The sequence below is a fragment of the Solanum lycopersicum genome, chromosome 12, assembly GCF_036512215.1.
Source record: "Solanum lycopersicum chromosome 12, SLM_r2.1".
Lineage (NCBI taxonomy): Eukaryota > Viridiplantae > Streptophyta > Magnoliopsida > Solanales > Solanaceae > Solanum > Solanum lycopersicum.
In genome coordinates, this window is record NC_090811.1 from 40318043 (window position 1) to 40341726 (window position 23684).

Genomic DNA, 23684 nt, shown 5'->3' on the forward strand with positions numbered 1-23684 from the left:
GTATTTTAGACCGTTTTCCGTTTATTTCTTTATTTTGTTTTCAATTGTGATCTTACATTTTTTTTTGATTATTTTGTAATTTTTCACTAACATTATCAAACTTCAAATTGAATTGAAATTTGTATGATGATACACTAATTTTAAAGTAAAATAAAAAAGTATTATGAAAAAAGAAGAAGAAAGAATAGTTTTAAAGGCCAAACAAGTGAATGTGATATAAAAAGAATGCATGATTTTAATTAGGAAGTTTGATGGTATCACTCATAGATCAATAAATTCGCATATTTGAAGACATGTGAGGGATTTTTTCTAGAAAAATTTTATGTTTTGAATTAGAATAACTGACTTCCTAATTAAATTAATTGGTCCAGCAAAATCTTCGGATAAAAAAACAATCAGATGTGGGGATACATTGAATTGATTTCATATATTTCGGGTAGTTGAAAAATTATCCTATTGTGTAACATTATTCAGACAAATAAATCCATAGTGTGATTAGGAAGTAGATTGAATTAATTGATTTAGGTGGGACTTGGGAGTAATATGAAAGTGCAAGTGCATTTATGGTTTAGAAAAGATAAATAAAGTAAAGTTGAGTCACCCATACTAACAATAACAATAACAATAACAATATTAATGATGGTGTTTGTGTGGAGTCCATCCAACTGTTTGATCAAATTTTGTTATTCAATTTCTATAGGTAACTGTTAAAAAGGAATAGTGACAAGAGTTGAAAATAAAAGATTTGATGATTGACAAATTTTGTCTATGCCATTAGTGACGTAGGCATGATTTTCTTCTTCTATATATAGATAATTCTTACTCATTTGTAGTATACACCTAGTTAGAAAGAAAAAATTATTTTGAGAGCAAAGAGAGGTATTCCATAGACTCTACAAGAAAAATAGTGTATGAAGAAAAATAGAGTGTGAGCGATATTTTTGTAAGATGAAAACCAAAAGAATGTTGTTCCGTTTGAGTGTTTAGTAGTTAAAGTATTTTATTCGTGACTACACAGTCTAAGATTTCTTCCTATAGTGATATCAGTTGCTCCTCTTGGCCTGGCCCGTGATTTTTTTTCTTATTTAGAAGGGTTTCCACGTAAAATCTTGGTGTCATTTTTCCCATTTTATTTATGTTATTTTGGCAATATATACTTTTATGCTTGTCCGTGTTTTCCCCAACAACTCGTAGTCACTCTCAACCCCATTGTTTTTTAAGAAAATAGGAGATTGAATTTTTTAGACATTGAAAGGGGCGATTTAACGTAATTAGGGGCCTAAAGCGAAATTTCAATTTGCATCCTAAAATATAAATGCACTTAATATACGTATTTATTCAAAAAAAAAATTTACACTATTTAGATGAAAATTATTAGTACTTAATATTATTTTTTCTGTTACTAGTTTTAGGTAAGATTTTATCAACTCAACATTTGAAAACATCGTTTAAGTGAGGCAATTTTATATGTATTATTAACATAATGATATAAGTAATAAGTTGACAAGTATTAAATAAAGATAAGATTTAGAACCATAGAATTTGACTCAAAAAGTTGATGACTTGGTATACCTCATTTTAATATGCTTAGAGAAATGCCTGAAACAAAAATTTAAAAAGAATAAAAAAGAATTTATAATTCACTTTTTTCAACATTTTTCACTGTTAATTCTTATTTTTAGCACAATACAACAGATGTTAACGTGGATTAAATAATTTATTTTTTAAAATAACTTTTATCATAAATAAATAATTTTTCTATAAAAAATTTAACATATAATTTATTCTTGACAAAAATTTGGTGCCCTCGAATTTTGGGGAGTAAGGCATAAGCCTTTATTTTTGAAATCATAAAGTCGGCCCTGACCTTTGATTTGCATTTGCCTCACTCTCCATCTTCACTCAACCTTGACCTTCCCATTTTACCATCTCAAACAGATAGCATTTCATGCATGTTATAAATCCATTGAACTAAGTAGATTATTCAGTATTCATGAACTTATATATCCTTGTCATGGATATGTATTTCCAAAATTTATCCTTATCTAAAATATGTATGTTCCTAAGGTGACATGAATCTTTATGGGATAATGATGTATTTATTAATTTAGCATTCATCAAAGTGACCTTTGAAGTGATTTCTTTACTCATAAATAGAGGTATAATTCTCCATGGATGACAGACTTGAATAAAAAGAAAAGTTCTCTCTTCTATCCACTTCTATTGTCTTCTTCTCTTTATGATTATATCATTATGAGATTATATTTTATAATACGTTATCAGCACGAGACTTTATCCAATTGAGATTGAGTTTTAGTTTTTCTTTAACTCATGCTTTGGTTGATCTCGTTATGAGAATCAAAGTATTATATGCATAAAATCAGGTATGCATCTAAAATATTTTTATGATTTAGAATGCAATAGTATTCAGTCACTAAGAATTACTTGGAATCAGAGGTATATATTACTATTGGTTGAATAAAACCTGTTAAACAAAATTTTGTAAATGGAAGAAGGTATAAAACTTTAATATCATGAGTTTGAAAATTATTTTGATTGCTTTGAAACACTTAAAGTGTGAGTGATGTTGCACCTATTATACCGTTGGTTAAGATAAGACGATGGATTCAAGTATCATCACACAAAAAAGGTAAGACATCATGTTAAATCCGGATGCACCATAATGAAAAAAATTTGAGGTTAAGATGGTAGATTCATGTTCTATCGTACTAAGAGGGTAAGACATCAATTTAAATTTTGATGCACCATGATTGGGTTCAAGTCACATAGAATTATGGGTAAGACATTGAGTTTGAGTAAATTCACCATAATGATGATAAAATGATTACTGAGAAACATAATATATTTTTTATTGAAGTCTTGAAATTCATCTCATTAAGTTTACTTTATTCCCTAAAACGAATGTGGAGCAGTATATCATAAGTTCAAAATCCACCCAATTTCTCCATTCTATCATATGATTTGGTAGGAAAAAATAATAAGTTTGAAAGATGACAAGTGATTGACTATATGAATAAGGGTGTGGATGAACAAAATTATAATAGTCACCATTGTGATAATTATAAAAGGAAGAACAATATGGGTTCTCCAAATGGTTCTTCAAAATGTGAAGGTAATTTTTTATCATCAAAAAACTATGAAAGGTCATTGAATCGGTTGTTGTCGGCCTAATAATTTGATAAGCTTATAAAGCTACCATCAAAAGAAAGAATAAAGTCGTGGTACACTTGACTTTTAAAAAGTGACGTTAAGGTATGTCATGAAAAAAATGATAATTTTTAAGGACATACATTGATATTATTATCAATTGAAGCAATGATTAGTTCATTCCTTAAAGAAAATGTGACTTGTGATAAACATAATGAATGTTCGACCATCCTGAAAGTGAATGTGTCGAAATATGAATGAAAAATATGAATAAGAATATATTCATGTATGGTTGAAAATATGCCACAATTCACCTTTACAGGAGATTTGAGAAAATAAATAAATTTTATTTGATAGAAATTGTCAATGATCATGTACGTTCATATGTCATGAATATTATGGTGTGTTTGTTATTTACTAGAGCAATTATGATCTGGAAGTCGATCCGAGGCAAGTGTTCACATCTATTATGACATAGCCTTGCAGCACTCAACGAACCTTTTAAAAAGCCTTTTTGGATTTTGGATTGATCCAAAAATGACTTTTTTGTGCAACCTAGTGTATATTCATAGAAGTTTGAAAGGGCAAAAACAAAGAAGTAATTCTTTCCTATAAAGGTTGTGACCATGACCAAAATAATACTACTGTGTGGCAGTACAATTTGTCATTGGTTGTGTACCTATGATACAACCGTAAAACAAGAAATATGTCTTGCTCGTAATAATTTTGACCATGAGAATAATAATATAATTTCTCCTTGAAGGAGATGTTCACCACATGGATGGTGTCATGCATTATATGATAGTACAAAAAACAAGTTGCAAGCTCTCACGAGTTATGTTATTAACATAGGAATAATATTGAGGTTGTAGTAATTCTCAAAAGAAACTCTTTAAGTTTTGGATGAATTGAAAATAAATATTGAGACTAAACATTATGAAAAAAATTTATTATCTTTAGCTTACTTCAACCGAAGCGGATTATAAATATTTATGTAAAAGATTACCCATTTTTTCTCTTGTTTGTTGAACACAAACATGGTCAAATCAAATGCAAAAGTAAACTATAATTGTGTTGGAATAAAGATAAGTTGGCATGATATATTGACCATTCTGGTTTAAATGTGATGAAAATGTAATTGAGAATTCATGTGACTTATATGATGAAGAAATAAAAGATTTTTCAAGAATTCTCTTGTGTTGCTTGTTCTTTTAATAAAATGATTATTATCATTATACCTGCTAAGGTTGAGATTGTGATCCCCTGAAGCTTTTTAAACATATAAAAAGATAAATATGAGCTCGTTCACTTTTTATGTGGACTGTTTGCAACTATATGATAGATGATGGTCACATGTGCTTTGTTGTCAACTTAAAAAAATATATTTGTAAGGTTGTTTGCTCGAATTGTTAAATTAAGAGCATAGTTCCAAACTATGAAATTATATTAATAATGCTGGTTGGTTTAGCAGAAATTGTATGCCTTCAATTATAATTAAACCATGGGTATAAGAGCAAAACTCCCAAATAAGAATTGGTATAAGAAAAATTTATTTACAGAAAAGCGCCTAAAATATCCTCAAAGTATTGGAAATGGTACAAAACTACCCTCCATCCACATATTGGCTTCAAAATACCCTTATCATCCACCTATTTACTCCAAAAAATACCCTTGACATCCACCTTTGAGTTCAAAATTGACCACTTATTTAGCGGTTTTAAATTTAAACTATTTAAATTTTCTTTAAAAATACTTGGCGCTCAACTATTGGTTATAATTTAATTTATTAATGTCATTTATACACCAACCAACTACCTACCCATTACTAATAAACCTCACCCAATTAATAAACTAATTCTACTATCAAAATCGCCCTTTAACTCTACTAAAACACGACGAAATTACATATTTCTTAAAGTTACATCCAAAATTATTCGAGTCTGAATTGAAGTCCCAATTAAATTAGGTTGAGCCGCTTATTTAGGAGGACACTTCAATATGATTTTCTTCAAGCATGATAGCGAAATTTATGATTAAAGGAAAAAAAGGGCACATCCCGAATTAATTCATGCACTTTTTTTAATATAATTTTATAAATATTTATGATTTGTTTTAAATATTACAACTTTATATATATTTTTTTTTTAAAAAAATTTTGGTAAGTAACATCACATAATTGAGACAAGGGATAATTAGGATGAACATAGTCAGAGTTTAAAGTTAAACCATTTTTATTTAGACACTTGAATAATAGTACGTTTTGATAGAGGACTTGAATGTATGATAATGTACTCATATAGACATTTTCACCTCAAATTTTAAGAAACACTCATTGGCATAGTTTTCTTTTTGTTGTATTAGTAATTGCGTGAATTTATTAATTGGGTGGGGTTTAATTAGTAATGGGTGGGTTGTTGATCGATTTATAAATTATAATAATAAATTAAATTATCAGAACTAGTTGAGCACTGCGTATTTAAAAAAAATTAAATAATCTAAATTTAAAATCTCTATACAATTGTCAATTTTGAACCCAAAGGTGGATGAGAAGGGTATTTTTTGGAGTCAATAGGTGGATATGCAGGGTATTTTAAAGTTAATAGGTGGATGAAGGGTAGTTTTGTACCATTTCTAATACTTTAAGAGTATTTTAGACTCTTTTTCGATTAATTTAACATGTAGCAACACATGTATGCATCAAGTCAACAAGTATAATTGGTTCAGGGTCATGAACCAATAATTTTCATCTAAAGTTTAAACGTGCGATATCTGATTTGATTACTCCACCACGCGCGAGATTGATTCCCAAATGATGTGGGATGAATGTTAGATTTTCTAACATTAGGGGGAGAAATGATTAACATCTGAAAAATTATGTGTGATGTTAATTATGAATTATCTAGATCCTCGTTAAAAATGTGAACTAAATGTTCAAGTAATAATTCATTTGCATAATCTTGTAAATATATTGCCAGATAAATTTGCTAACCCCATGTTATAATTCAGCGACAAAAGCTCCGATGAACAGTCCTTAAAGGACAGAGTCTGTGATACATCTAAAGCATGATAGACCAATCAATTTTAAATGTAAAATTCTTTGAAGAAGGAGAGGAGCAAATTATTAACTTGGTCATAATGATGAGGCAAGTGCTATAAAAGAGCATCTTGACGTAATACTTGATAAAACCTTGGAAAAGTTTAAGTACCTGAAAATAATAAAGAATAAACAGATCTCAATAAGTTATGTCATATTGGAATCAATATCAAATAGACATCGATGATATCTTTGATATGAAGTAGCGTTCAATAAAATAAATTGTGACGAGAATTTGAATTCAAATCTGTCGTATAGTGTTGACAGATAAATGATTGGCCAAGTAAAATTCAAAATTCAAGTATAGTTTGTTTCACTTAGAAAAGTGACGTTTTGGACTGACAGTCCATAAATCAAGATGTAATGTCAGTGAGGTATAAATAAATTAATATGCGATATTATAACTGTAAGATATGAATTATGACTCTTGCCTTGGGGCATAAAGGTTTGTCGCAAATATCCTAACATTATTGGTCTCCTATTGTTGATACAATTAAATTTTTTTTGATCTAGCAATATATGAAAGCTCGAATGCATATAATGAATAATTATCTTGTCTAGCTAGACAATACTAAACATGATATGAATATCCTTGAAAGAATGAAGGTGTTTGCAGCATATAAAAGTTTAAAAGAGGTTTTTCAGTAAAGGTTAAAGAAACCCTATATGGATTGAAATATTTAAGGAATAAAAGGGTAAGAATGAACTAATTGAACTAGAATTTTTATGAAAATGTGAGGATCTAAGTTTGTTAAAATTATTGTTTATGTCAATGACTTGAACATTATTAACATTCTTAACGAGATTTTAAAAGTTGTTGAGTATTTGAGAAAATCTAATATAAAAAGATTTCGGAAAGACAAATTTTGTCTTGACCTACAAGTTGAGAATTTGACAATTTGAATATTTATGCATCAATAAGCATATACAGAAATATTTTGATATGATTTTATGTGGATAAAAAAATTCACTTTGATCTCAAAAGAAGGATGAAGAGCTTCTTGGTGGTGAAATTTCATATCTTAGTGCAATTAGGGCACTAATGCATCTTGCTAGCAATACTCGACCAGATATTTGCTTTGCAGTAAATTACTATCAACATTAAGATCCTCCAAACAAAAGGATATTGAAATGGTGTTGAACACATGCTTGAATATCATCGATGGACCATAGACATGAGCTTATTCTATTCCGGGGAATCTAAGTCAAAACTGCTTGGTTAAGTAGATGCAGAATATTTATGTGACCTGTATAAAGCTTGGTCTCAAATATGATATTTGTTTACATGTGGGGACATCATAATATTTTGGCGATCAATGAAGCAAACGGTTGTAACCACTTTTTCAAATCATACAAAAATAAAAGCCTTCCATGAAGCAAGCCGCGAGTGTGTGTGACATATCATAACTTGCAATAGCCAAGAATAAGCTAAGAAACTAAAATTTTCAGTTTTTGGAAAGAATAGGAAAAAATTGAAAAATTCCTCAAGTATAAAATGTGAATTTTAGTCCATTTTCAAACGGTCATAACTTCTAGCTCAGAATGATTTAGAGCCAGTTATTTATATGGTTGGAAATCCCTTGAAGAGATATTTCCAACGTCATCGAGTTTGCGCATTTCGATATCGTATGAGGGAGCTATGCCTATCATAAGTTGGGCTTTTGGGTTGAGGAAGGTCCCCATCTGGGTTTTCAAAAGAGTAAACTTGTCATTTTACCCAACTATTCCCTAATTCGTTTAAAGGTTTATTAGGGGTAAAAGTAAACCTTAAATAATTTTTAAAACAGTATTCACACTTAGGGTTTAAGATAAAAGAGAAGAGAATAAGAAAAAGTGAGCAATGTTCAAGGATTTATCAAGAACGCCAAGATCATCGTGTGAAATTCATCGAGGGTGATCCCTATTAAGGTATGTGGATCTTTAGTGTTGAGCTAATTCACCCACACACCAATTTGTTTCAATTCAGCAATTTATGAGTTGATTTCATGTTAGAAGTTAAGTTCCTGAAGAAACGTTTTGATTTCTTGTTGATTTAATTATTGGCTGTATTGTTGGTTAAATTCTTATTTCTCTGATTTACTTTTGAGTTGAATTCGATAGTTATGAAGGTTACCCATATTACATGAAGTTTGGTGAAAGAACTAGGAAGGTTTGGCAGGTTTGGCGATGAAAAACGAGTTGAAAAATTTGTCAAACGCACTTGGGTAGGGACAGGCGCGGCGCGCCTACAGGCACAATAATTTGGTTGCAGTCAACTAAGGCTTGGCATGGTACACAACCATTGCGCCAGAACCCAGCTTCAGTAAACTAGCGTTGGCGCGCCGCGCCACCAGTGCGCCCGAATCAGTGTTTCTTGCCCAGTTTTCGTAGTTTAGCCATAGTAAGTCCTCCTAAGGTACATTAACACCTTCCGATGATTCTAATTACTTCAAATGATTTCTAAACACCCAAAAATCGCTAAAGAACACAAATCATAACCTTGAATCCATAATCTATCCAAGGAAAGTTAGATCAAAGTCAAAGAAGTTAATAGTCAAGTCTAAAGCTCAGGATCTAGATTAAAGCTAACTTCTAAAAGGTTTGAAAGAGTCTTTATTAAATGTTTTAACTTCGTTTTAAGGCTCAAGTTTCAAGTTAAAGTGAAGAGTAAAATTTGAAGTCTTTTCTTCAAATGAAAAATAAGGTAACTACGTATTCCCTAAGATTTGATTTATGATTCAAGTTCAAGTTAAGTAAAGTGTAAAGAGTTAAGTTCATTTCTCAATAGTTATAAGGGAACTAAGTATTCTGTAGAAGTATATAAATATTTTTTACATTTAAATTAAGAGTAAACTAAGATTTGCAAACAGAGTTTTGAACAAGGAAAGGGAATATTGATTCCAAGAGGACTTTTAAAGCTAAAAGGGTTGAGTAAATAATCTCAACCCAAAGGAAGGAAGTTATTTTAAAAGCATGAGCTAAAATATATTTTGGAAGTAGTATTGAGCACCGATGTGGGGATGCGAGTACATATTAACTCAAGTCTTCATGTAAATCATATAGACATTATGGGTTTTAATGGGTCATACTTTTAAGATGATCGCGTAAGTTAAGCTAGTGGATCCACTATATATATATATATATATATAAACACACACACACACATATATATGTATGTATATATGTATATATGTATGTACGTATGTATGTATGTATGTATGTATACATTGTATGTATTTTATTTGCTTATACACAATGAGTTGAGTGTAGAGCCAAGGTAAGTTTCTTCCATTTCTTTCAAGCTTTAAGTTGTTGTTTAGCATTCCAACTTGCATACTCGTACACTCAATGTACTGATGACAGTTGGATTGCATCGTCTTATAATGCAAATGTAGGTAACCAAGATCACCATCCAGCGCATCGTTGATCCAGTTTGAGATATCATAGTCAGTGGTAAGCCTCCTTGCATTCCGAAGGATCCTTGTTATGCTTTTCAGTATTTTTCTTTATTAGAATGTTGTGGGGTATGTACCAACATTCATCTTAGTATTATAGAGGCTTCATAGGCAGATAGTCAATCAGATAGTCAGAGATGAGTCTCTCTTTATTTTGCATTCAGATATTCTATTTTAAGACTTAAGTGCCATTTTGGCCAAGACATTAATCTAATTTGGTTATGATAAATATTACTTGTTTTTACTATTAAGTTAAGTCTTCTGTTGAGTTATGTAAGTCGGTGAAAGGGTTCCATCAAGACCAGCTATGGTCATTGGGTGCCGGTCACGTCTAGGGTGTAGGCTCGAGGCATGAAAAGTTTGTATTAGAGCAGAAAGTTCAAGAGTCCTAAGGAGTGTATGTAGTCGTATCTATAGAGTCTTAGTCATCGGTGTGAAGCACGCCATATCCATGATTAAGAGTATAAAACATTTAGAAATTTCTTACTTCTTTCATGTTCCTTTACGTGTGTTAGAGTTCATCTCTAAAAAGTTTCTCTCTAATTCGTGTTTGCTCGTGTTTCAAATCATCATGCCTCCACGAAAAACAATTAAAGGTCGTCCAACTAGAATAAATATAGAGGAGTCAGAGGTACCTAATGCACCCGAAGTTCAACCTCAGGGGGAGGTTACCATTGCTAAGTTTCGAGAGGCTATTCCAAATGCTAAACCAAGCGGTGACTAACCAAGTCGGGCAACAAAGGGGAGCTCGACAAGAAGGGGATGACACATCTAGGGTTCGAGAATTCTTGAGTATGAATCCCCCATGTTTTTTTGGTTCAAGCACTACTGAGGATCCGAAAAACTTTATGGAAGAGCTGGTGAAGGTGTTTGTGGTAATGCATGTGGTCGATACTGAAAGGGTTGAACTAGTTGCATATCAACTGAATAATGTGGCTAGGACTTGGTTAGACCAGTAGAAGGAGGGCAGAGATGAGGATGCACTACATTTGAGCTGGTCTTATTTCAAAGAGGATTTATTCGGGTGTTTCTTTACCCAAGAATTGAAGGAGGCAAAGGTACGTGAGTTCCTTATTCTTAATAGAACTCCTTTAGTGTTCATGAGTATGGGCTGAAATTCACCCAACAGTAATGCTATGCTCTTGAGATGGTTAAATATATGAGGAGCAGAATGAGTTTTTTTGTCGATGGTTTGGGTCATGCATCTAGTAAAGAGGGTAGAGCGACGATGCTGATTGGGGACATGGACAAATCTTGATTGATGGTTTATGTGCAGCAAGTTGAAGAGGAGAAGTTAAGGGAAAGAGAGGAGTACAGGAATAAGAAATCCAAGACTGAGAATGACTTTGGGCAGCAGAAATGTGGTTTGAATCGACCACAAGGGCATGCACCATCATCTCCTAGTGCACCAGTGCCCAAAACAAAGGTGAGTATAATGGCCAGAATTCACAGAATTTCAAGGCTAGACCAGCCCAGTCCCAAGGTAGTGTGACCAGAAATAGAAGTGAGTATAATGGCCAGAATTCGCAGAACTTCAAGTCTAGACCAGCCCAGTCCCAAGGCAGTGTGGAAACATAAGTAAGTTGGGATCTTGCATGTGATAACTGTGGTAGAAACCACTTCGGTAAATTTCATGATGGGTATAAAGGTTCCTTCAAGTGTGGTCAAGAGGGTAACTTCATGAAAGAGTGCCCTAAGAATAAGCAAGGTGGTAGGAATCCAGGCAATAGAGCTCAATCTTCACCAGTTGCTCCACTAGACAAGGTCGCACCTAGAGGAGCCACTTGTAGTATTGGCGAAGGAGCAAACCATCTTTATGCAATCATTTTTGTCGCCAAGAGAAAAAGAAATCTCCTTATGTTGTCACGGTTGTGATAAAAATATTTAATTTTGATGTTTATGCTTTGTTAGACGTTGGATCAAGTTTATCTTTTGTAACTCTTTATTTTTCAAATCAGTTTGAGATTCTTCCTGAGAAAAATTGTGAACCTTTCTGTGTTTCTACACTGTTGGAGGGTCTATTCTAGCGGAAAGATTCTATCGTGATAGTCCTTTTTCTATCAATCACAAGAACACAATGGCTGATCTAGTAGAGTTATACATGGTAGGTTTTGATGTCATTCTAGGTATGGATTGACTTCATGTTTGTTATGCATCAATAGACGGTAGGACTCAAGTTTTCAAATTTCAAATTTCTAATGATCCAACCATAGAGTGGAGTAGCAGTTCAGCAGTGCCTAAGGTTCATTTTATTTCGTACCTTTAGGGGAGGAAGTTAGTTTCAAAGGGTTGCATCTATCACTTAGTCAAAGTTAATGACTCAAGTGCTGAGTTACCTTTCCTTCAATCAGTTCCTATAGTAAAATAGTTCCCAAAAGTTTTTCCCAGAGTCCTTCCTGAGAGAGAAATAGACTTTGGCATAAATATCATTCCAGATATTCATCCTATATCTATTCCTCCATATAAAATGACACTAGCATAGTTAAAAGAGTTGAAAGAGCGGCTAAAATAGATGTTAGATAAAGGTTTCATTCGACCAAGTGTCTTACCTTGGAGCGCTCCGATCTTGTTTGTGAGAAAGAATGATGGTTCCCTTAGAATGTGTATAGACTACCACCAATTTAATAAGGTTACCATCAAGAATAAGTATCCTCTTCCAAGGAAGTTTATCTTTTCGACCAACTTCAGGATGCCACCTGTTTCTCAAAAATTGATCTCAGATCTGGCTATCATCATATAAGAGTTAGAGAATGTGACATTGATGACATACTAATCTATTCAAAGAAATAAGAAGATCATTCTAGACACATCAGAATAGTACTTCAAACTTTGAAAGAAAAGGAATGGTATGACAAGTTCTCCAAGTGTGAGTTTTGGCTTAAGTCTGTGGCATTATTGGGTCATACAGTTTACGGTGATGGGACTAGCGTTGCTACCGAAAATATAGAATAAATCTAGAGTTGGACTAGACCCACATCTCCCACAGATATATGGATCTTCTTGCGGTTTGGCTGGTTACTATAGAAGATCTGTTGAGGGGCTTTTGCATATCTCATTTCCCTTGACTAAGTTGACCAGAAGACAATTAAGTTTCAATGGTCTGAAGCTTGTGAGAAAAACTTTGAGGAGTTGAAAAGAAGGTTGGCTACAACTCCGGTTTTGACCTTACAAGAGGGTACTCAAAGATATGTGGTGTAGTTTGATGCATCAAGAGTTGGTTTGGGTTGTGTGTTAATGGCAGAAACATAGCCTACGCCTCTAGACAGTTTAAAGTTCATGAGAAGAACTACCCAACCCATGACTTAGAGTTGGCTCCTGTGGTTTTCTCCTTGAATATATGGCATCACTATTTGTGACGTTCATGTGGATATATTCACTGACCGCAAGAGCCTACAGTATGTGTTCACCTAGAAGGAGCTCAATCTTAGACAAAGGAGGTTGTTAGAACTACTCAAGGATTATGACATGAGCATCGTTTACCACCCAGGTAAAGCTAATGTGGTTGTTGAAGCCTTAAGCCGGTTATCTATGGGAAGTATCACCCATGTTGAAAGAAAAAAGGGAGTTAGCTAAGCATGTGCACAAACTTACATGCCTGGGAGTCAGAATAATGGATTCCACAGCAAGAGAGATACTGGTGACTAATGGGGCTGAACAATTACTAGTGTAAGAGATGAAAGAAAAAAAAGATCAAGACCCCATTTTGCTTGATTTGAAGGTGAATGTTCATAAGAAAAGAGTATTGACTTTTATAAAATGGGTAGAAGGTGTGCTGAATTACCAAGGTAGATTGTGTGTACCTAGGGTGGATGGAATCGAAAAGAGGATCATGGAGAAGGCTCATAGCTCCATATGTTTCATCCATTTGGGTTCCACCAAGATGTAACGTGATTTGAGAGAGGTGTATTAGTGGGAAGGTATAAAGAAGTACATCAGTGAGTTTGTTATCATGTGCTCAAATTTCTAGGAAGTGAAAGTAGAGTACGAAATACGTGGAGGTTTGGCTCAAAATATAGAACTTCTGGAATGGAAGTGGGAGATGATTTATATATACTTCATCACAGGCTTTCCAAGATCTCGCGGGTAGCATGTGTAACATCTCGTAACTTGAAATATTTAAGAATAAGCTAAGAAACAAAGAATAATCATTTTTGGAAATAAATAGGGAAATTTGGAAAATTTCCTAATTTTTAAAAAGTGAGTTTTGGTCATTTTCGAACAGTCATAACTCCTAGCTCACGAGGAGTTAGGGTGAGTATTGTATATGGTTGGAAAGATCTTTCCAATGGAGCCAAGTTTGTGCATTTCAATTTCGTATAAGGGAGATATGCCTTTCGGAATCTGGGTTGTTGGACTGAGGAAAGTCTAATCCGGATTTTAGTAAGGGTAAATTAGTCTCTTCACCCTAGTATTACCAATTCATTTTAAGGGTTTCTTAGAGGTAAAACCAAGTCCCAATTTATTTTTAGAAAAGTTGAGAACGCTTAGGGATTGGGGAGAAGAAAGAAGAGAAGAGGAAGATCAAGAATTCTTCAAGAACGCTAAGTTTTCGCTAGTGGAATTCATCGGAGGTGATCCCTTTAAGGTATGTGAGATATTTATGTGATGGGTTCTTCCACCCACAAAACAATATATTTAATTCAACGCAATTAGAGTAGATTGAATGATGAACATTGAAGTTCTTGATCAAAAACCATTGAACCCTTGTTGGTTGAGTTGTAGTTTAACTTTGGTTGTTTGATTCGTGTTTCCAAGATGTTTTACAAGTATCAACTATTGGGTATTGAGAATTTTAGTAATCCTAAGTGTTTGGGGTGAGATTCATGGGAGTTTAAAAGGTTTAGAATTGAAAATTGGATAAAGAAATATGGAAATCCCGTCTAAAAAGCCCTGAATCGCCGCGCCTGCCAGAGCCCCTCAGGGCAGTCTATGTCCGTTAGGCTTTGGCACCCCGCGTCTCTTAGAGCGCCAGGGTAACCTGCAGATGCCATTTTCCCTCATCTTTTCATACGAGTTCCTAAGTGATGTATCTATAGATCGTAGTTGATCCCAACACTCTAAAGTACATCTAAACATCGTGAAATCATCCATAAACATGAGATCGTGATCCTTGAATTCATAATCCAATTCAAGGAATGTTAAGATCAAGGTCCAAGAAGTTAAGAGTCAAGCCTAAAAGTTAAGATTCAAGTCAAAGTGAGTTCTTAAAGTTTTCAAAAGCCTTAAACAAACATTTTACTTTTTTTCAAGGCTCAAGCTACAAATTGAGCAAAGAGTAATGAGTTGAGTTTAAATCTCAAAAGTTATAAGAGAACTAAGTATTTCCTAAGAGTAAAGTTTCAAGTAAAGCAAAGAGCTAAGACTGAGTTCATTTCTCAAAAGCTATATGAGAACTAAGTAGTCCCTAAGAGTATAAACACTTTCACATTTGGAGAAACAAAGGAAGCTAGACTTCACAGAGCCTTTGGCTAGTTTAAGAAAATGGGAACTATGATTTTCAAGAGAGCTTTTAAAGATAAGTTTGAGCAATTACCTCAAAGAGAAGAAGTTGTTTTATAAACATATGAGCTATGTATTTTGAGAGTAGTATTGAGAACCGATATGGGGACGTGAGTTTATATCAACTCAAGTCTCCATAAACCATGTAGCCAACATGGACAGATAAAGGGTCATACTTTTTAGATGATTCCTTAGTGCTTTATAGCATAGACTAGTAGATCCACTTAGTAGTTTAGGTTCTATAACAGTAAAAAGATATAGAGCGTTTCTCTTGCAACGTGAGGTAAGACGTTATACCATCACTTAGTCTCATAGCGATGGTTGTCAGTTAGAGAATTTCCTATAGAAATTATATTACTTTCATATATAAGCAAAGTTAAGTTTGTTACTGCATTACTTTTAATGAACTAAGTGTTTATACTGTTTCTACAAGCTTTATATATATATATATATATATATATATATATATATATATATATATATATATATATATACTGCATGTGTCTTTACTACTTTATATTGAGTTATGACTTCTTGAGTTGAGCAGAGACAAGGTAAGTTCATTCTCAATATTTTTAAGCTTAGTAATTGTTGTTTAGCATTCCAATTTGCATACTCCTACATTAAATATACTGATGTCAGTTAGCCTGCATCGTTTAGTGATGAAGAAGTAGTTACCATGATCAACATCCAACGCTCTTTAATCCAGTTTGAGCATCTAGAGTTAGTGGTGACCCTCCTTGCTTCTGGAGGACCCTTTATTCTTTCACTATTTCCTTATAGATTGTTGAGGGTGTTTGTCTTAACATTAATCTTAGTAGTAGTAGAGGCTTCACAGACAAATATATAGTCAGTTTGGATCTCTCTTTAATTTTTAGATATACATGTATTGTTTTGAGACTTAAGTGTCATTTAGCTGAGACTATTATTTAAACTATTTTTCCTGAGTATGTTTCCAACTTTATAATTGAGTTAAGTCTTCCATTGAGTTAAGTAAGACAGAACAAGGGTTCGCTCAAGTACAACAATGGTTGTTGGGTGCCAGCCACGTCTAGGGTGTAGGCTCCGAGCGTGACAGCATTATTCTATTTGGATAATTGTCCATAGAAAGACAAAACCAACTCACTTTTTTCCGGTAAAGACTACTCATTCGGACAAGGATTATGGTAAGTTGTACAATTCAAGAAGTGGTAAGACATCATGGAGTCCCGATCTCCATTATTTTTTATAGAGGTGAACAATTTACTGCTCAATTCTAAAAGTCTTTCCAAAAAGGTTTGGGTTCAAAAGTAAACTAAAGCACTGCATTTTATCCTCAGACGGATGGACAAGAAGAGAGTACTATCAAGACTTTAGAAGATATCTTGAGGGTATGTGTGATTGATTTCAAAACGAATTGGGATGATCACATACCTTGCATTGAGTTCTCTTATAACAATAACAACCATTCGAGCATCCAAATGGCTCCATACAAATCTCTTTATGGGAGAAGATGCATATCTCCTATTGGGTGGTTCGAAGTCGATGAAGCATGGTTGATTGTTACCAGATCTAGTTCACCAAACAATGGAGAAAGTGAAAATGATTCAAGAGAGGTTGAAGATGATATAGAGTCATCAAAAGTCCTAAACAGATGTGAGGAGAAGGACATTGGAGTTTAAAGTGGATTACTGGGTATATTTGAAAGTTTCATTCATGAGGGGTGTCATGAGGTTTGGTAAAAAGGGAAACTTAGTCTCTCGTACATTGGAACTTATAGAATATCCAGAGGATTGGCAACGTAGCTTATGAGTTAGAGCTACCACAGGAGTTAGCAGTTGTTCATCCGGTATTACATATCTCCATGTTGAAGAAGTGAATGTGTGATCCATTGTTGATTGTACCGACAGAGAATGTTAGGATTAATTATAGATGTCCTGTGAAGAGATTCTGGTCAAGATTTTAGATTGCCAAGTTTGCAAGTTGAGAAACAAGGAAGTTGTGTCAGTCAAGGTCCTTTGGAGGAACACATTTGTTAAAGAAGAGACTTAGGAAACTGAAGAGGATATGAAGAAGAGATATCCACATCTCTTTGAATTCGTACATAATGCAAATCAAGGTACTAATCCTCTTCTTATAACTTCATGAACTATGAGTAAGCATGATTGTTATTTGCTTTTTTATTGTTATAGTGTTGAATTTGATGTTAATGTCCTTAGCATAGTGAAAGGAATCTCATTCGAGAACGATTCCCAAGGGGGAAATATTGTGATGTCTTGTTACTTGTAATATCCAAGAATAAGCTAAGAAACTACTTTTTTTAGTTTTTGAAAGAATAGGGAAAATCTGAAAAATTTCCTAAGGTAAAAAGTGAGTTTTAGGTCATCTTTAAACGGTCATAACTTCTAGATCAAGATGATTTAGAATAAGTTCTTTATATGGTTGGAAAGACCTTGGAGATATCTTTCCAACGCCACCGCATTTTCACATTTTTGATATCGTGTGATGGATATATGCCTATCGAAAGTTGTGCAATTAGGTTGAGAAAGGTTCCAACCGGATTTTGGAAGGGTAAACTTTTTATTTCACCAACTATTCCCCAATTCATTTTAAGTTTTATTATTAGTAAAACTAAGCCTTAAATAAGTTTTAGAAATGTATTCACGCTTAGGGTTTGGAAGAAAAGAGAAGAGAAGAAGAAAAAGGGAGAAAAGTTCAAGAATTCATCAAAAATGCCAAGATCATCGCGTGGAATTCATCGGGATGATCCCTGTTGACACCCAATTTTGACCGATCTTTGACATTTTTAGGAATATTATTCGACTAAATACGTAATTTAAAATTTACTTAAAGTTTTGAAGTTTTAGTCGATTTTTCTAAAAAAAATTATTATATATTTTAGTATCGTTTACTTTATAAAATTATTATAAATATATTTATATTTTAAATTTTTTAATGAATTTCAAATGTTTTAAAAAAATAAATGATTTTCAATTATATAAAAAAATATTAATATATGTAGTATTTTAATTAAATAGTAATTTCTACACTTTCCCTAAATTTTAAATTCTGGCCTATTATGTCATAATTTCTTTCAATTCTAGCCACTTGAATTCGAATTTATTTCAATCATAGCCCCTCTTTCATTCCAATTGTAGCCAAATTTTATCGCAATTGTAGCCATTCCATATTCAACCCAATCTAATTTCAATACATCTCATCTCTTAATCTCATCCATCTATTGCATTAATAGAATCCTAGCCCTTCATTTCAAATTAGATCAACGATTATGATTAAATCTCCTATTCTCTCAACACCAAAAGACCCCAAAACCTAAAATTCCAACTCTTTTCTCCCTCAACTCTTCCTGACAGCCTCCAGCCGCCCCTCTCTCCTCTTCCTCTCCCTTCGTCTTTCACCCTTTCCCCCTTTCTCCGCCTCCCTCTTCTTCTTTCTCTCCTCTCTTCGCCTCTTCCCCTCCGCCCCTCTTCTTTTATCTCTTTGCAGGACCACCGGTGACAACAATATCCAGGCGAGGCGACCAGCAGCTCCAAGTTGCAGCAGCAACTGCTAGAGACAGCAGCAGTAGCACACCAGAAGCAAACAGCCACCCGCAGCAGTTCCCGCCAGCCGCACAACAATGACCGGCGAGCTGCCAGGCAGCAGCAAACCAGCAGCCAGAAGCTGCGACCAGCAGCCCCCACCGGCGAAGAAGACACCAGCCCACAGTCACTGGCAGCGTGTCTCTCTCCCTCTCGTTCCTCTTCCTTCACCCGTCTACCCTCTCCCGTCTTCCCCTTCTTCTTCTCCTTTTCTTTTCCTCTTCTTTTTGCAGAGACAGCAGAACCAACACCTGCCAGCAAACACAAGTAGCAGCGCCAAGCGAGGAGAGTAATCAGCAGCCAGACGAGGACCACCGGAACAAGCAGCAAGCTCCGGCGAAGCATCTATTTGTCAAGGATTTCGAGTTATTAAGAAACGATTCTTAACAGATCCGTCCGGTTAGTTTTATCTTTTAAAATTCTTGATTAATGCTCAGATTATCTCTTCTTGTACATGTTTTAGGCGGATTTATATGAATTCGTTTATTTGTTTTAGCATTATTTAAGTAGGATTAGGATTTTGATCCAATCTTTCTTCAAGATTAGTTTCTCCACATGGCTGCCTTCTGTGAATATGTTGGTCCTAATTGCTTGTGGCTGACTTTTGCATGTGATTCGATGAAATTGGGCATTAATTGAGTAATTTGCCAAAAAATTTGCATTGATTATTTCTATCGTTTGATCCAAACCACCCTATTATTTTTATAATTGATTATTTGATTTTCTATTAGATTCTGTTACCTTCTATTTCAATAAATTAAGGTTGATGTCCCAGAAATAAGTATTTGAAGTGTAATTTGATCCTAAACCTTTCGTAAATATTTCTTTGCCTGCTTTTATGTTGCATTAATTGACTATCATTAATTATTTATTTGCTTATTTTAAATAAATTGAAGTAGATTTTTTACTTGCTTTATTTTTGGTAAGATTATAAATTATTATGGTAATATATTTTATTGATTTGTTAATGTTTTATCTAAGGAAAATATATATTACTCTATTAATTTATTCTTACTTGTTTATATTGGGTAATGAAATATTTTAAAATTTTCTTATTTGGTCCTCTTTTATAATAAGGAAAACAATATATTTAATTGATTCCTTTAAATATTTCTTTTCCTTATTTGTTTCCCCCTCCTTGCTATATAAATAAGACCCCCTTCCCTTCATTATTTCATCAACTCATACACTCATTCACTCTCAATCACAAGTTCTCTCATCACTCTTCCTTATCTCATTGCTCTCTTGCTACTCTAACAATACATTAAGATTCCGGTAAATATTCAAGTGTTCTTCTTCGCTATTTTGCTACTTTGTTCGAGTAAAAGTTGAATCAATTTGTTTTGCTTAACTAGTTAGTATTCTTAACATTTACACTATCTTTACATTCACACATTTGTGTAAGCTATTGTCTGTTTTTTCTATATGTAGAATTTGTCATTAAACAATTGCATATTGTCTCATCTTGACTAATAAATGTGATTACTTGTGTAGTTATTTGATTGCTTTGACAGGTTTCAAACTTGAAGTTCAAGTTGAAGATTAACCATGAAAAAAAATTTATTTGTTTATTTGAATCTATATACATATATATTTTTGTTTCTCTTATTTTATTTATTCGGATGTTGTAACATTTGTAACTCTTAAGATCATATATATAAATTGATTTGAGGGATCGTCTAGGGGAGGGGGATTTACATGCCTACTTGTTCATTGTAAATTTTTAGAAATAATGCATATAGGTTTGTCTTTAACCACCTAGAATTATTGTTTGTAGGTGTTATAATCTACCAATTTTCAATTTGCTTGACACTTTTGTTAATAAGTCTTAAAAAAATAATAACTAGATTCCATTAATTTTTGAATGTTAAAATCAAATCATGATAATTTAGTAGGCTGATTAGGTTTTCTTTTAAAATTTTTATAACTTTTAACATTGTCTTATCACGTAGAAACCATGTCTAAGGATTAATTTGTTCATATCATTTAGATTTATAAAATCATGCATATATGTGTTATTTTTTGAACACCTAGAAATTCATGTCTATAGGCTTGTAAATAACTTTTAACATATCCATAAAAAAATTTTTGTTTGTGCATATTTGTGCCCCCCCCCCCCCCAAATTAGTTAATATTATTTAATTAGTAATCCTATTTGTCTTCTTGAAGATTTCCGCATTCATGATGCAATATGTTATTTTGTTGAAAAAAAATGATAATGATACTAAATTAGAATCATTTCATGCATTTAACAAAATACTTGGCTTTTAAATATATTTCATAGTAAAACCTTTTCATTTAATAAATTTACCACTTTTTTGTTCTACTAGTTTTTTTCTTACTTACAAAGTTTTGCAACATAATTTTCTTAAAAGTCATTATTCAATCTTCCTTTAAAATTTTGGATTGATTATGACATTTTTTATTTTTGAAATAAATTATAAGCACTATCTCCTAACCTATCATTAGTGGGAAAGTCAAAGGAACAATGAGGTCTAGTTTCAATTTTTAAATTAAACCGACGCATCCTCAGAAGTACCACCTACCCATGAATTTCAAAAGAAATTATGTGTATTTATGTGCCAACATGTAAACTAAATCTTTTAAAATATTCTTCAAAAATATAAACTATTATTTTTTTAAGACCGACCTTAAATCAAAATTGTTTCTATGGTGGAGGAACGCGATCAACAATATCGTGGCATCATCCCTATAAAGAAACAAACATTTTTTTAAATAAAAAATTCATATTCAAAACTTGCTCAATTTTCAAAACATTACTTTCGCACATTAATTGCTTAATATTTACAAATTTTGTTTATAACTTAGTCTCATATGCTTAAATAAAAATAAAACTTGATTGTTTATTTATTGCTATCTCGTAGCCTTGCATGCTCAAATTAATGAAAAAATAATAAAATAGTATTAATTGTTTTTATATTTGTTATCACTTAGCAAGATTAAATAGATTAATAAATGAAGCGACCTTGATTGCTAATTGTAACCCCCACATAGATTGCATTAGATACGGCCGGGACCCACACTTGTGGATGTCGAGGGATGCCTAACACCTTCCCCTCGAGGTAATTTGAACCCTTATCCTAATCTCTGGCTCGTTGACCTTAGTTAGACTTAGTTAGGTTAGATAGGTGCCCTAACGCGCCTTAATTCGTTCGGTGGCGACTCCAAACTCGAAATCCCAAAAGAGTTGTTAGGTCGTGCACAAAACCCATTTTCCGCGAAAATGGGGCACGACAGAATGACGACTCCACTGGGGAATTAGGTTCTTACCATTACGTGTTAATTGATTATTTATGTGGGGTTTAATTTATTTTTGTCATTTCAATATTTGTTAGGTGCTTACCATGTTTAGCTTATTTTGTTTCTTTATTTACTGTTTTCTCTCCATGTTTCATCCTTTTCCGTTTTGCTTAATTTTTTATTACCATGTTTCACATCTTTCCTCTTCCCTTATTTGCTTAATTATATGTTTAATCCCAAACCCTCTTTCTTTATTTGCGTAGTTTTTATATCTTTATATGTTTAATTTCCTTTATTCATGCTTATTTATCTATTTATTGTTTATAAACTACCTATATGTTACCGCTTTCTAATCTAAATGCTAAATGTTTATTGCTTTGATAGTTGGCATCCCGCTCATACTTCCCCCAATTGGGACCCTCTTCCTTTTTTTTTATTTTGTTCTCGTGATGTAGTGCCTTTGCACCTCTCACAACTACTCCAATCCTATTCAAATACCCATTATAAATAGTCGGCATATGCGTGGACGTAACGGATAGTTTTACTACCGCGAAGCCACGAGCCTCTCGCATAAAATCCCTTTCAAGTCCGTGTCAAGCCAACTCTTAGAAGTCCAAGTTAAGTCATACATGCTGCATAAGCCCTAGGTGGTTTGACCCTTGGTGTCAATCCACATAATTAGTAGCCACCTTCTCATCTAAAGGGCCCCAACACCCTTAGACAAATTGCATATTTATGTGTCAACGTGATCATAATAATTAAATCAAGGCAGCTTTGTCAAAATGGAGTTTAGAAGTCGTTTGTTACTTTGTTTGCAGAGTCATGGCTCACCCTCATTTTCCCAACACACAAATGGTGGTCAAAGTTAATCCCATTTTGAAGACTTGGTGGGAAGATATTCAAAAATCGAGAGTTAGAAGCAAATGAACTGTTAGGCAGCCTCACTGCTTTGAACCCTTCTGCACACATGAATATTACGTATGGCTTTTAGAAGACACAGAGCATAGAGATTTGAGCGAAGGAGGTCTTCCTGGTATTGGCGATGAAAAAGAGAGAAGATGGGCTCTCAACCTTCTCAACACCAATTATGACATTACCCCAGAAATGAGGAAGCAGATTGTGCCTAACATTGGAGAGCAACATAGTTGAAGTTTTTTTTTATTCTCTTTATTCCCCATGTGTTATCCCTGGAGAGCAACATAGTTGAAGTTTTTTTTTATTCTCTTTATTCCCCATGTGTTATCCCTATCCCTTTAGTTATCTCTAGATTGATGTAATAAATAGAAATTATTTCAATATTTGAAAGTCGTTTTATTGTCTAACTCGAAACTCCAAATGGGCAAATAACGCTTGAATTAATTATTGTGCATCACTTATGTGTCGCTTAGGCCTACCTCTGGCTCAACGAGGCTCTTTTGCATTTAGGTCGTTTATCTTAAATAACGTGTTTGATATCCCAATATATGCAATGTTCTAACTTGGGCTTTATTTTGCTTTTATTTATTTTTATTTATTTTACCCTTTCGCAATAGTTGATCTGTAGACCATGGTTTATCACACGCGATCAAAGGATTCATTTCCTCCTCTTCCGACTGAGAATTGCAAAGGAAAAAGTGAAAGGGACTAATGCTAAAGTTATGTGCAAAA

General features: G+C 33.4%; 1 protein-coding gene across 1 annotated transcript; it reads left to right on the forward strand.

Moving 5' to 3' along the window:
• The first annotated feature begins 10334 nt into the window (after positions 1-10334).
• On the forward strand, positions 10335-11571 carry LOC101267586 (uncharacterized). The gene is made up of 3 exons (XM_004252366.1): positions 10335-10571; positions 10973-11122; positions 11356-11571. The coding sequence occupies exons 1-3, from the start codon at positions 10335-10337 to the stop codon at positions 11569-11571; spliced, it is 603 nt and encodes a 200-aa protein (XP_004252414.1).
• The last annotated feature ends 12113 nt before the right edge of the window (positions 11572-23684 follow it).

Bases quoted from the DNA above. Each gene is read 5' to 3' on its own strand.
- LOC101267586 (XM_004252366.1), top strand. From the start codon at position 10,335: ATGCACCCGAAGTTCAACCTCAGGGGGAGGTTACCATTGCTAAGTTTC. The intron at 10,572-10,972 runs GTAATGCATGTG...GTTTATGTGCAG, and splicing joins AGCTGGTGAAGGTGTTTGTG to CAAGTTGAAGAGGAGAAGTT. The intron at 11,123-11,355 runs GTGAGTATAATG...GGTTCCTTCAAG, and splicing joins CACCAGTGCCCAAAACAAAG to TGTGGTCAAGAGGGTAACTT.